The sequence below is a fragment of the Ostrea edulis genome, chromosome 2 (assembly GCF_947568905.1).
Source record: "Ostrea edulis chromosome 2, xbOstEdul1.1, whole genome shotgun sequence".
Classification (NCBI taxonomy): Eukaryota; Metazoa; Mollusca; class Bivalvia; order Ostreida; family Ostreidae; genus Ostrea; species Ostrea edulis.
In genome coordinates this window covers 57,743,529-57,758,654 of record NC_079165.1, presented here as the reverse complement: position 1 = coordinate 57,758,654, position 15,126 = coordinate 57,743,529, and the positions used below count along the sequence as shown (strand labels likewise).

The following is a 15,126-nucleotide window of genomic DNA, read 5'->3' as shown; positions in this document are numbered from 1 at the left end:
GACAGTCAATTTAGTTCATACGCATACATGTATCTATAGATTTAGTCACACGAAAGACAAGTTTTGTGTGTAAGATATTTATGCTTTATCGATAAAGAATAATCATTTTTTAAAACAAAAGTGTGCAATGAAAAGATTTATTAATATTGAATTTAATGAATTCTGTGACAAGTGTTTACTCTAGTCACTGTGGTATTATGAAGTTAGGGAATATGGTTGGTTGGTTGTATATTGTTTAACGTCCCACTCAAGAATTTTTCACTCATATGGGAATGTCACCATTGCTGGTGAAGGGCTGGAAAATTTAGGCCTATGATTGTCACTTACTGCCTTTGAGCAGGAAGGGATCTTTATCATGCCACACCTGCTGTGACACAGGGCCTTGGTTTTTGCAGTCTCATCCGAAGGACTGTCCCATTTTGTCACCTCTTGCAACAAGCAAGGGGTACTGAGGACCTATTCTAACCAGAATCCCCATGGGACACATGATGCTGGAATTATAAAAAGTATAGATAAAGCAAATTCCATGATATAGTGTTTTGAAATTTGTAATTTTATTGGTAATAACATCATTATATTCCTCTTTCGGATTCCTTAGCATGAAATAACAGTAATTACAATGAAACATGACAAGTAGAGGCAATCAGGTATTCATTGTTGTTAATTATTTCACATGATCACTACAATCATTATAAAAATAATTCTATACTATTTCTTACAGTTGATGTCAGTCGCTGATGAAGAGAATGTTGACCAAAGGTAAGTAACTCTTACTCAGGTTTGCTACTTTTTTACCTGACATGGTTGTTACAGATGATCAGATAAAAGATGAATAGACTGTAATCAGCTAATCACAGGCTCTCTAATCCAATAGAACATGTGACAACCCTCCAATTTCTTCTCTATAATTTTTTTTGTCCCTGGGTAGACATGAAGTCGCTATCGGCGTATACATAACTGGGTAATATTTCTGTAGTGTTTTTGTTCAGAGAGTGTTTCGAAGACAACACATTTTTTTTTTTAAAAATGATTTAAAAGTAGTCCTTTTTGATTAGCATGTTTCGATGAGAGGATAATCTTGAAACTATAGAATTAGTTTTTCTTTCATTTGGCTTTTAGATAAAGATGATGTTGAAACAAAAAATAGTTGAATTCCAATAACCTTAGTCATAGTGGGAAAGACTGGACAGTCTTTAAAACTGTTATAGAATACAATACAAGGCATTTCCCTTCATTCAATTTCTTACTCCGGAAATGATTTAGAAATATTGACTCTGTTTAAATATTGTACAATGGAAATAATTATGTCATAATCTGTGTGTACCTGGCATGGGTCAGACCATTGTTTGAAAAGGTGTTCTCTTTATTCGATGTATGTTTTTGCTTAGCTCTGATGTTGGTGCTGTGTAGCGGGTTACCTCTGATCTTCATTTCTCCACTGTTCTGTTTGTTTACTAAGTGGTTGTGACTTGTATGTTTGTCAACATTAGTTATAAGTATAAGGGGCTTCACAACACCATGACGTAATGGTCACACAAGGAGATTATGCTTGACCTAGTGTTTAGTACCTGTGATTTCTCTGCTAAGGGCATCACAAGGGTATCATGAAATCTAGTATTGTATTCTTTTATCTAATCAAGAAATCTGTGAACAATATAATTTCAAGTTTTCCATGCCTCCAAAGAATACAGAGTCATTCCTGTACTTGATATAGTTGACCTACTTCATTGTCATGCTGGACTGTATGGAATAGCCCAGGCATGATGCAGATCTTCTGAAGTTTATAGATGCATATCTAGGGGACAATTTCATGAGGTCCATACTGAGTAATATCAATTCAGTTCTTTATTACTGTAAGCAGTGTAGATGTGATAATACATTGTACACATAGAGAAGTTGAACATTTACAGGAGAACGTAGTGGATGTATATGTACAATGTGGTGTACATACAGTGTACAATGTACACAGGAGAACCTAGTATATGTACGTACAATGTGGTGTACATGAGAAATTGTAGTCAAACATTAAATGCATTTCTCAGTTTCATACTATTGAAAATATACCTTTCAAGGCTGCATATGTCTTTATAGTTTTCTGCATTAAACAATAATTGTATTACTTCGAACATTGGTGGCATCATATAATATTCTTTAATAAATTTTCTATGGTAATCTGCAAATACAGGACAGACTGATATACAGTGGTAATGATCCTCCACACTGTTCCTACATGAATAACAACATCTATTTGTTATATCTACAGTTTCTGTTGTTAAACTATGCAAGGATCATAATAGTATAGATATACATGTACAATTTTGATACTTTTTTCTTGATTCACACTGTAAATGATGTTCCACTGAGTTTAGATTTCATGGTTGAGGACTGAGTTTCTGTAATTACCAGTCATTATAAGCATATCCACCCCCACCCCCATCCATTAATGATCGCATATCATTAAATATCATGCTGTAGACTAATCATATGAAAGAATCCAAGATTGCAAGGACCAAGTTCACCGACAGTATAATTTTGTCTGAAGATTGATGATGATTTAAAATCATTTAAATTGCTGAAGTTTTTGCAGTTTGTTGATCAGTGGGTTAAATATGTATAAAACATCATTTTAGAAGAAATCCATAATTTAATTTGTATAACATCACAAACGTGGATTTCCCGCCATTTTCTTCCAACAGGTCAAAAAGGTGTGTTAATTTTTTTTTTAGTTGGTTTGGTGGGGTTTTTTTTCTTTTTATGACACTTTTTGGCTTCAGAAGGTGTAGATTCCCAAATTGAGATGATGTTAAACTTTATGTTTATGTGAAAATAGTTTTGGTTCATGCACAATGCCCATGATTTCTAGCCATTAAAGTGTAACAAAATTTGACATTTTAGATAATGTTTGGAGATTGTAAAATTCACCAATTTTGTGGTGTCATATTTTAAAATAGATATCAGTACTGGGGACATGGACTCTCAATTTTTGTTATGGAAATGATTGAATTCACATTGATAGAAGAAATATTCAAATTTTATGGTCTGTTGAAGCCAGTTCCCTGTTAATTCGAACCATACATCAAGGATATTGTTACTTAGACTAGGGGTGCTTCCTTTTGATATTTATATTGCTGATAGAAAAGTTCTGAAAATGATGTGTTTTATATTCATCCATATCACCACAATTAATTAACCATAATGCCCCCCCCCCCTCCTCAAAAGTGAAAATATTACTAATGTTTAATGATAGTTAAATAGTAATATCATGCTTTAGGAAATTTTAAATTGAGGTTTGGATGAAGATTATCCTGGAGTCTATCTTTCCCAAGTTCTGAATAGGTGTGTAGACCATAAGAAAAGCCGTTACACAAACAGACAAGTTAACCATTATATGGCACTTTGGAAACTAACCCAATTTTGGCCAGTCACAAGATTAACATTTGTTATCAAACATACTGGAATTTATCGAATTTTAAATTTAAACCAATACGAATGTTTAATTAAAGAAGTACTTGTCTGTAGTATGTATTTTATTCTGGGCTAATGTAGATTTGGTTTAGATTTCTGTGTTGATATTTAGAATGTAAATGAGAGAGAGACTTGGAGGAGAGAGGTATATCTGTGGGATATGGCATGCATAGTTCTGTTGGCAATCATCACCTGTTTGCACCATTTGATTTCCATGAACTGCTGTATCCATTAATTGCATTAGGGTAAATTGTAAGACCATCTGTTTGTCCTTGATATGCCCCTGTAGTGAGCCTGGTTTCTTGAACTAAGGCCACTGATTGGTCATGCATGAGAGGCTCTTTGCTGTTCAGCAGTAAATCCATTCAGAACACCTTTGTGTTTGTCATTAACTCTGTAATAACATACACAACTGTCAGGTCTTATCTTTCTGGAGGAATAAGTAAAAGAGGTTGAGATGAGTGGACCTCTGTTTTAATCTGAATGGTTTGGGAAAATGTGCCATGGAGTACCCCTGTTATTTGATTGGGGGAGACCCAGGGAATCTGGACACTGTCGTGCCTCGCCCTAGAGTCTGGAGGTAGGTAAATATTACCTGTGTATACAGGTGAGTTGTATGATGACCTCATTTACACATTTTTGTGTCTATTGAATACACAAGGTGAAGTACAATATCCAAGAGCATGATATTTTGATACGTTGAAACTTAATCCGCCTATTATGATTCAGATATATAAATTGAAAGTAGGACAGATTTCCATACTAAAGTGTATTATAATGAACAGAGTTTTTTGTGTCAGTGGTGTATCTCAAATTCTTATCATTTCAATGTCAGTATGCTAATAAAATTGTGGGACCTCTGTAGTACATCTTTATGTAAATGATACCAACACCAAGTTGAAGCATGAAAACCATTAAATATCTGTTTAAGGCAAGATCTATTTCTTATGTAAACAGTATGCTGACTGGCAAATTTGTAGAGATCCATGTCATAACCATTAGAGGTCAAGTTGTTCCTCTCATCAACCCAAACTTTATACTGAATCAAATGGGGTAGGAAAGAATAAATCTCTTAAACATGAAATCATCAAGGTGTTCTCCCACTAAAACTGCACAAAAAGACGTAAGTTTGAATTATGATTTATCTGAAGTGGAGAACAGCCAGTTAACTGATGCTCTCTCTGATTAGTGTAGTACAAGCACCCTATTTTACTAGTAGGGTATCGTTGTGCTCCTTCGTGACTACCACTGATATTACTGTAACAGGGTCTCTTTTGTTGTGGTTATCCACCTTTTGGGTCACTGTGTTAACCAATTCACTTTGGAGTCATCTCATCATCAGTGTAATACCTTGATGAAGATGAATCCACAAAGTTTGTTGAACTCTGAAGTTTGATTAAATGTTCATTGGGTGATGGAGAAAAGTGAATGACATTTATATTGCAGAAAGATATACTGGAGTAATTTTCTTAGCAATAAAATGTCAGTAACACAAACCCCAGACATTGAGTAATACCATACATTTGGGAAATGTCCTCCAAGTTTTTAAGGAGATTATAATTGCTTCTGAGAGTGTGATCATGGAGTGGATTTTATATAATGTGAATTGAGACAGTTTAGGAATTTTTCAGATTTATAACCTATATCAATTTTTATTGATGTGTCAAGGGATAATCTCTAAATAACATATAGGTGAACTGTTTTTCTTTGGGAACAAATGAAAGGGGTTACTCTGTCTCACAGACAACAAAGCAGTAACACTCCATGTAAGGTACAGGAAGAATCACTCCCAGAAATACTTCCCCATCTTTATTTTCTAGCCTGTGAGAAAGATTTCAAAAGAATTTAAAGAATGTCAAGAGGGTGCATATTAAATCTATGGTCACTGGGTTTAATTTGATTATAAGGAAGTTATTGCAACAACCCTTTATTGATGAAACAACAGTAGCAGATGTCTATGTGAAGTAGGAGGTGGTCTGTAAAATGTCATGTTCTTGTAATTACATTGCCCAGTAGAACAGGACATCTCTAGCTAGTTCAGATGATAAAATTGGCCTATTTCTAGGCTCAATTTAATCTGTGTAATTTCTGCGACTTTGTGGGCTATTCAATCACCTACATACTGTGGATCGCTTCTTGTTCCCAGGACAGAAATCCCGGACTTAGCGTTGGTACAACATTCCTAAGATTGGTGTAATAGAATTCTATACAGAATTTGGACTTGAATATTAGCCAGAACTGCTTCTGGATATATTACGAACTACAACCTTATATGGATTTGTGGAAAAGAATTTTAAATTTTGATGTGAAGACATAGGGAGCTGTCTCTGTTTATATTTTTTTTCTTGATTCATTTCATACGAAACAAACGAAGCCTTTATATCAACCAGATGCAAGCAGCTCCAATATTTCTTCAATTTAGACTGTTTAAAAGTCATGATTGTTTAGATCACTGAAAAGGAATGAATTATATGTTGTACAGGGTTGGGACTCTGATATGATATATATCCTCAAGCTGATAGAATTGAATGATTCCTTGATCAAACAGAAAAAAGGGAACAATACGGGCAGGTGTCCAACAACTTTTGATGAACTTGTCAATATTGACGAACAGGGTCTTACAAACTTTTTTCCTGGGGGCTCTTTTCTGTACAGTTGACCTGTTGCGATGTCACTGGCCAGTTAGTTAGATATGTAGATCTTGAGTAATCTCATGCAAGTAGTTTTGTACGTGTCCCCAGCTCACGCCACTGAGAATTTGATGGTCAGGTGATATAGTTACGTTGCGCATAGCTTTGTAAAAGAAAAGACATCCAAGCAGCTCGTTTTGGTTTGGGATCTAAAACGGAATTTCAAAGGGAAAAACTTTACACAAAGTGTGAACAATAGAGAATGTGATGATGAAATAGATCCACTTAGAGATACTGGCAAATGGGATTATTCAAAGAGCGCAGGTCATACAGTTTTGTACACACAAGGTATGTTAATTTTGTGTATTGTCGTGTCTCGGATCCAGAATTCTGTAATTAATGCCTCCAGCGTAACATTTGTTGAGTAAACAATTTAGATATTTTTTATGCAGGACTTGTTTAGAAATAATCAATATAGTTTTTTCTTGCAACAGAGTTCATCTGCAGTGTTGTGGAGTTCAAGACAGTTTTTAAGCACTTTGATAATAAAAATTAAAATTGATGCACTATTTGTATAGTGATACATTTCTAACCAGCATTTTTATAAATTTGCTCAACAATTCTCTATAAAGTTATTGGTCAAGCAATACACTGCTGATGCCCATATTTAAACAAAATCAACCAATATTGGCACAGCAGTAGTTAGGGTAAAGAGATAACATTGTAGGAACTGGATAGGTCACTTTCAAAACAGAGGTCACTGTTGATTATGTCATTCATATTGTTCATAATTTAGAGTCAGGGGGGGCTTGTTTTTATAAAATCAAGATATTTCATGTATTGAAATTGTGTATATGACTCCAGGTGATTGTTCATTTTGTGATGTGGGAAATTACCATTTGTTACGAGAGGCTGCATATTGATGAAGGACTTACCTCACTATGGGACATTATAAGTTTGATTCTCTCCTCTGCAGCTGTTGACAGAAATATGCTAGGAATGCAACTGATCGATACCTGTCGTTTATACCTCACCTGAGAAAGGTGTCAGTGTTTGTGTAGATCAGTGGACTATAGGTGTAGGACAGTGGGGTCATCAATGGAGGAGTATTTATGTGGTTAGAGCGTGGAAATCGGACACCACAAGAACAGTTGTTGAATCATCCCTAGTCATCACATCCCGTCATCAATTATGCACCGATCATGTAGAAAATGGAGTATTCTTCTAATCACTGTAGCTCTGTGTCATGGATAACTTGTCCATTTGGAATTATCTCTATTGGGGATCTTCATCTGTGTATTGATTTTGGATTTTGTCGAGTTTATGACGAATGTTTCTAAGCAATGTGTCCTTGTAAAAAACAACAATGACATCTGCAATATGTTTTGGACAGGATAGGTATTGTATTTTGCATTTGTTATGTGATCTTTGATTATATTTCTGAGTTTTTAAGCTATTATTCATTTAAAATGGTTGTAAAATTTCAAGATAAAAAATCTACCTTTATCTGAGACTGACACGTGTTGTTGACATTTTATTTATAGCTTCTTTTCCATATGTTCATCTTCTTTTTTGGAATCTATAAATAGAAACTTTCATCATCATTAATGAAAGAAAAAACCTTACCCCATCTTTATTTGTATATATATATATATATATATTATCACTTAGTGGTAGCAAGATAAACAACAGGGGGAAAGTTGGACAAGGGAGGCCTTGTGCAGTTACAGGTGTTTATGATAGCTGTAAAGATAAGGATACAGGTGATCATCTCCCATGATGAGGAAGAAAGAAGCCCAGTGATGAAATCCATTGTTTATGGTACATGGACCCAGTAATTTATTTGCATAAAGAATTCATTCATGTATTCTGTTTCATGCTGTGAATATTTTGTGGACTTGCTGATTGTAAATGAATTTGATGGTAAATGTTCATTAGAAGATCTAGAAGGTCCTGTTTAATTCAAGAGGTGAACCATGTGTCAAAATTATGTATATATGGTCATTTCAGTTTATCCGAGTATCAGGCGATTAATTGTAGTTTTGGGATTTTAGCTGGGTTTATATTGGTTGAGGTTTGTGTTCTTGAAGAGACTTGACCTATCATTTTCCATTGGAGTGTCAACTCATAAACAAACACTTGTACCCTGCATGACAAAGGAGATGATATCACTTATCAAATATTTGGAATTGAAGTGGAACAATGGTTTAATGATGATAATGAGGTGTCTCAATATCACAAGATATACAGCTCTATGGTTCAGGGAACATGATCTTTAGTCCTGACTTTTTTATTGACTTTATTTGGAGACTTTGGAAAAAAATTAGTCACTTGCTGGCACATTGTCAAGTATGTGCTTATCACCATTATAAGATAGTTGAACAATCAAAATTAACATTGTGTGAAACTAATTGAATTAAATCATACACATACCTAGATTTTTTTAACAACCCACAAAAATATGTTGAGAATTATTATTTACTTTGTTAGTGACAAGTGAAGTTGTGTGAATTTTTGAAAAATTAATGAAAGGATGATTTTAGTCCCGGTTCACAAGTAAGGCAAAATTCTGATTGTTGTTATTTTTATGGAAAGGATATCATGAGACTATGTTTGATGACAGATAGCCACACTGCACAGATGTTTACATCAGTATGATGCCCTGATAGGGATGGCTTAGTGCTTGTGGTTAGTATGTGTTAGTAGACTGTGGTTTGAGGTGTGATCTTCCATTACTCCCACAGTCTCTAAGAGACTCGCTCCTCTCCCACAGCCCAGGAGAAATCCAAACTGTTCATGCCCTAGGGCTACCACTGCTGTACTACAATGTGAGATAACATGTCAGCTTTGATGGTTTTGGTGTTGACATTAAATTGATACACAACTGGCCACTGATGTAGTACTGAGCGTATAGGTAGCTGGACAATCAGCCAGGGAATGTGTCGTCAGCAGACGGCGACAGGCTCAGCCCCAGGAAATGCCTGCTTGACGCGAACAACTTGTTTTTGTGCAAAAAATCATGAAAAATGTTATCCCTCTTCAAGTGCTGTTTCCCCGGTCCTAAATGTTTTGTTAAGTGTCTTAAATGACCCGTCCCATGTATTCAGCTTTCATTTCAATTGTACAGTTGTTGATGAATGTAGTGCTACAAGCAGTTAGTAAATGTTTACAGTGTATAGGTACAGGAACATTTATTAAAATGAAAGTGACATAATACTATTTTAAAATGTGATTTGAGATTACAATGCTTTTTTTTAATTTTCAGTTCTGGTGGAATTTCTAAGAATTCCTTGTACCAAAATGTTGGATATCGTCCGCCTCCCCCAGTTCCCCCTGGTGTGGATGAGGATCAACCACCCGCACTGCCACCAAGAAATTACAGGAGGTTCTCGGCAAGTCAGTACGATTCTTCCCTACATCCCAGACCAATCCCACAGTCTCTTCCTAGAGAGAGGTCATCTTTTGGATATGACGGACATTCCAGTGAATCCAGAGGGAGATGGGATGACGATAATTATGCCGAGCAGCTTCGCAAACAGTCAAGACGTCTCTCGGAACAGCAGCACATGCCCCAGCCTATGATTTACAAAACAACAAAAACATCCATCCAAGTCACACAGTCTTTCAAGCAGCAGCATGCGGAGGCTTTGGAAGCCACCTCCCCCAGTGGATCCACCTCTTCATCAGAACATTTCTTCTCTTCACGTCGCATGTCAGCAGGGCAGCAGCCCTCGTCACCAAGCAGTGCTCCTAGTGTTCCTCCATTGCCTTCATCAAAATACATGCCATCTCCATCCAGCCCACAAATTTCACCAAAAAGTGAGGGTCCATCTCGGTCAGAGCACTATCCAGAACCCAAGTCTTACCATTCTCCAGAGTCTAAGGAGAGACCAAGGGTAGACATACCACCAGCCACCCAGAACTGGCATGGCCGCCCGTCTCCGAACAGTCCAGACCCACCACCCCCACCCACCCCACAGAAAGAGATCAATTCAGAGGTGGACCTGCCACCTCCCCCACCAGAACTGATGGATAATTCACCAGAGCACATGGATGATAGAAGCAGGTTAGTTTCCATTCATTGATTTAATTGAAATGCCAAGAGATACATATTTACTGATAAGCGGGATAGACAGATGATGCATGTTTAGACATGGAAATCTTCACTTTGGTTTTCAGAGATGATTGAGTGTAAACAGACTTGGAATTTCAGCAGATGTTTTGAAATAAAATAATTGTTGCATAATCATACACGTGCACAAATAAGTAAAGCAATGAATAAGTATCACAGTGTGAATTGTAAAGCAGTGCAGTTTTAAAGACAATGACTGTTTATTTTGGTTTATGTGGTAATGAAGTGCTTTTGTGGGAAAAAAGAAACAGCCTTCCCTGATTTCTGTATATACAGTTATAAAATAACATATTTTGAGAGAGTCATACCATATGCCCTCCACAATTTCATAGCACTTATTGGACTCCAGTGAGGCATCATACCTTAGTTCTTTTTTCGAAATTGTCTTCTGATGATGTTTATCTGCATCCATGCCAGGGATACTTGAAGCTCTTTTTAGTAACATTTTTGTATAACAAAAGCTCAACAAGTTCAGCGCTAAATTTCCTAAGAGCATCGGCTGTTCACAGTTAGGAGATAGTACCCAAGGTATATCGGTCTGGACAGGAAATTGATTGTAGCAACTCCGTCACTTATTGGTTGGTAGGATAATTACTTAGAAAGATGCCAAAAGTAGATAAATGCTAAGCCTCAAGTTTTATCTGTGAGAAGAGCCATATAAATATATAGGGAACCATAGTGTTTTACTAGATCCAAGCATCTGAATCTTGTCATGTTAGATTGTTACTCTGGACATGATGCAAGGTGGAGAGAGTTCTTATGATAGTGTATACCACACGTGCTGCCCGATTAATTTTGACAAAGACTTTCTACATTGAACACAGATGCCCTTGTTTTGTTTTTTGGCATGGCTGTAGGTTTTTTGATTTAGCTGCGATATAGGACACCAGGTATACAGGCTACATGAAGAGAGTTCGCAGTGTAATGCCGCATGTTGGGTATCTCTCCATTCAGAAAGGACAGGAGTTGAGCTGATTACCCTTCATTTAGGCCAGAGTGCTTTTGATGTACTTAATTTTTTTGTTAATAGGAAAATAGTGTAAACTAATCACTTTGGATGAAACATTTAACACATGTTCCTGGGGCATCTTACCATCCTGTGTGGAAATTAACAAGTCATCTTTCCTAGATTTATCTGGCAGTGTGTGTGATTCATTCAAAAGCTAACATAAAGTGTATTATCAAAAATATTGTGCAAGCCATCTGCATCACTGAAGAATATGTTATTTTCATGGATTTTAACCAGAGAGTGAATTTTTTTTAGACTTTGAAGATCATTGAGCTATTAATCAGAGGATGTTTGGTCAATTTATCTCCGTTACAGTGTTGGATCATTAATTCTTGGTTTTGTAGGGGATATCTGTTGTTGACTGTCTCAAGTACAGTATATACAGCAAGGAAGAAGTTAAATGTATAATGAGTGCTTAAATTGTCTTTTTTCTCGAAATAGATGGAATTTTGAAATTGATGAGAGGAGCAGTGACCTCTGACATTATAGGCTCTTTGTGCTAAGTTTGGGGTGATAGAAACATTAAAAGTCCAGGAAATGTCCACCGTAACTGTGTTAATGTGACTGAAATTATTGGTTGTGGTGGAAGTTTGGTTTCCATGGGAGAGTTTTATGAGCTGTTTATGGACTTTATCACTGAATCATAACAGTTCTCCCCCTGGGTAACAGTGGTATGTGTGTTTATGTGGAGGTCACAGGTCACCAGCCTAACTGTATTGTATGTACCCCTGGGAAGCAGTGAAAAAGATGGTTGACTGGAAAAAAAATTCAAATCTGGGAATGCACCTCTTTGAATTTAATTACCATCGCACAACATCTGGATTATTAGGGGATAAAGGGGATTGTGAAGTTGTGTACATGAGCCATTGAGAATGACTGCTGTGGCTGTGCCTGTTGACTTTGTGTATCTCTGTGTACTGTATGTGTTGATGATTTGAGTGGTAGTTACAAATCCTAGTGATGTACCGTTATCAACGGTGGGGATTCAAGTAAGTGCAATCCATACCAGGACTCTCACCATCACTAATTATCTAGTGCAGATGTAGGTGAATGTCAAGAAAGCCATTATTTTTATCTGACAATGAATATATTTAAATTTTCAGATGCCCTAAATTCATTGATAGAAATCAGTGAATATATTTAAGTTTTAAACTTGTTAGTAACAAGTCATCAAATGAATGAATTAAATTGTTTTATTTATCACCACATATCAAGTTTTGAGAATTTTACACTCCTAGCACTAATGTGTATTCATACATACCATAAGTAGCAAGTGAATATACATGTTTAAGTATTGCACATAACTGTCAATTTTAATCCATGCAACTGCACTAAATCAGACAGTGAATGATATTTATATACAGCTATGTGATGGATGATGGGAATTTTGATTCATGCTGATCTATAACAACTGAAGTGAGCTAGATCCTGTAGTGTCAATTACATACATCATGAGTGAAGAAGCGTTACATAAAGATGTCAATTTGTCTTTCAGATATGCAGAGGATTCCTATGGTTCATACAAGAATCGAAGTGATCGCCAGCCCGGGGTGTACAAACGTTCAGCCTCCTCAGGAGATGCTCTAAAACTTCTACACGAAAACAACAACTACAAACAACAGGGAGAGATACAGAAACCCCCCAGAAAAAGACTACAGCCTGTGTGGAAGAGTGAGCAGACTGTCAATCAAAATGATCAGATTCCGGAGCAGCGAGACATTCCTTATAAAGACCCTGTTGTCCCTGAACGACCACCGAGACCTTTAGGCTCTTCTCAGAGTTCTAGTCACCTTTTGGCACCCAAACCTTACACAGCACCAGAATCAAAGAAAAGTAATAGTTTTTCTGTGACTTCCTCTGATCAGGACTCGCTGACTAATCCTCTCACAGACAGACACTCGGTGCAGGAAAGGATTTCTTCCATTGAAAGGAAACAGAGTCTTTCTAGGGAGAGGCCAGAAATCAGACAAACTACTCCTCACAGTCACTCGTTCAACAGAAAATCATATGAAAACTTGTCCAAATCTTTCACGGCATCACCTAATGCAAAGTCATTTGAAACAGACAAATTCAGTTCAAGTGTAAGTGATAATCTGCTATCACAAAAGCTTAATTCTAAATCTGAAGTCTCTACTACCCCTAGCAGAAGGACCTACTCTCTGGACCAAAATGCTCCTGTTGCTACTAGTACTGCAAGCCCTCCGCCAGTAGACAGAAGCCCTGGGAGTGGCTATCCGGGAGGCCGTAACATCAAAGTGAAAAATATCGAATCTAATGGGCAGAGTGCAAGCGATTCCAATTCTTCCAATACCAAAATGTCTTTCAGTGATTCCTTGAGGCAATCTCCCAGTGAGTCTAACACCACACATACCTCTAGTCCTTCAGCAAATAACAATGTTAGTGACTTAGTACAGCATAGTAGGCAACGCTCCCAAGAAGAACTAGAGTGTGATGCCAAAGTCGAGGAATTCGCCAAAATATATGAGAAAAAGGACCCCAAACTGTCCAGCATGCTGAAGAGCGATGGTGGTAGAATGCAGTATATGGGCGGACTTTTCCAAACTGAGATTGACCAAGATTTACTTGTTCGACGATCTCCTAAAACTTCACCCAAGTCTTCCAGTGTGGGCAAAGATCAAGAGGCCCTCAAGAGTGTAACCCCCAATAAGGAAGGGAAATCAGATGAAGAGTAAGTGGGAATGTTTAACTTTAGTGAATATATTTTGGAGGATTATGCAAATGATATGTTTTTATGCAGTCATTGAAAATATGAATTTGCCTTTGTGGTGTTTGATGGTGGAATGAATGTCTAGGTTGGTTTTGTTATTTAAACAATGGAAGCATGGTATGATTTGGAAATTACCACAATGCCTCCATTGGTTAAAAATTCTCCAAAATACAAGTAACCTTGACATTTATTCTTTACATTTATATTTTGTAATACGTGTATACAGGGTGTTATGTCAAACTGAAAAGGCTGGAGCTTTCATCAAGCATTGAAACAGTATATTAAGTGTATTACAGACAAAATATAAGTAAAGATATTTAATGGTAACAGAATGTCCAATAGTTTATTATTAAAGTTGTAAAATTGAGCAATATGGATTTTGAATTGTCCCCTGTACAATCATTAAGGATGTACTCTTAGATTCAGAGGATTTTTTTTTTACCAATAACCATGACTTCCTAGTCGTACTTCAGTCTTTATTTATTGCTATATTAGGCCTGAAAACAAACAAATAGACATTTCTGACAATAATTGAGCATGATGATAATTGAATGATTTTGTTTATTATTAGCTATTCGTGAAATCCTTAATGACTTTGAAGTATAGGATATTATGTGGTAATAACCCTGTAAAACCAGGATAATTGGACAGCTCACTCTGTGGGCATGTGATAATCCTAATACAAGTACTGTAGTTTAAATATACTCAGTAAGCACTTTTCTGGTCAAATAAAAATTGCACGTGGAGGCCAAACAGACTGGGTACAGTAAAATGATAATGTCACTGTGTTCCAGTAATATTGGAGTATGACATCATCTCAGGGTCTGATTTGTTGGTTTTACAGGGAGAAGTCACCTCTACCATCTAACTACTGGGTCTCCCCCTCCAAAGCTCTCATAGAGATGAATATCCGGCAGAGTGACAGCATCGGGAGAGACATGACCAAGGACATCGATGATTCGGACAAATTAATCAAAACAAAGGTCAGTGCTTTTTTGAGTGCTAGTGCAATTCATATTATTGATTTCCTCTAACACTGAAAAAAAACTAACAATCTGTAGGGGGGGGGGTATGGGGGGTTGCAATTTAGTACCCTCTTGAGAATTTGGGCACATATTTTCTGCATGATAAATGGGTGTTCTTGATAAGTATTGAATGTTAC

At 36.6% G+C, this 15,126-nt stretch overlaps 1 protein-coding gene across 3 annotated transcripts in view; it reads left to right on the top strand.

Moving 5' to 3' along the window:
* LOC125678941 (protein Shroom3-like) overlaps nucleotides 1-15,126 on the top strand; it is a 77,342-nt gene that overhangs the window by 60,212 nt on the left and 2,004 nt on the right. For all 3 annotated transcript variants that reach the window (XM_048917757.2, XM_048917758.2, XM_056154541.1), the window contains 4 exons: nucleotides 722-759; nucleotides 9,361-10,161; nucleotides 12,732-13,925; nucleotides 14,809-14,947. In XM_048917757.2, coding sequence (XP_048773714.2) covers nucleotides 722-759; nucleotides 9,361-10,161; nucleotides 12,732-13,925; nucleotides 14,809-14,947 — 2,172 coding nt within the window. The remainder of the gene's footprint in view (nucleotides 1-721; nucleotides 760-9,360; nucleotides 10,162-12,731; nucleotides 13,926-14,808; nucleotides 14,948-15,126) is intronic.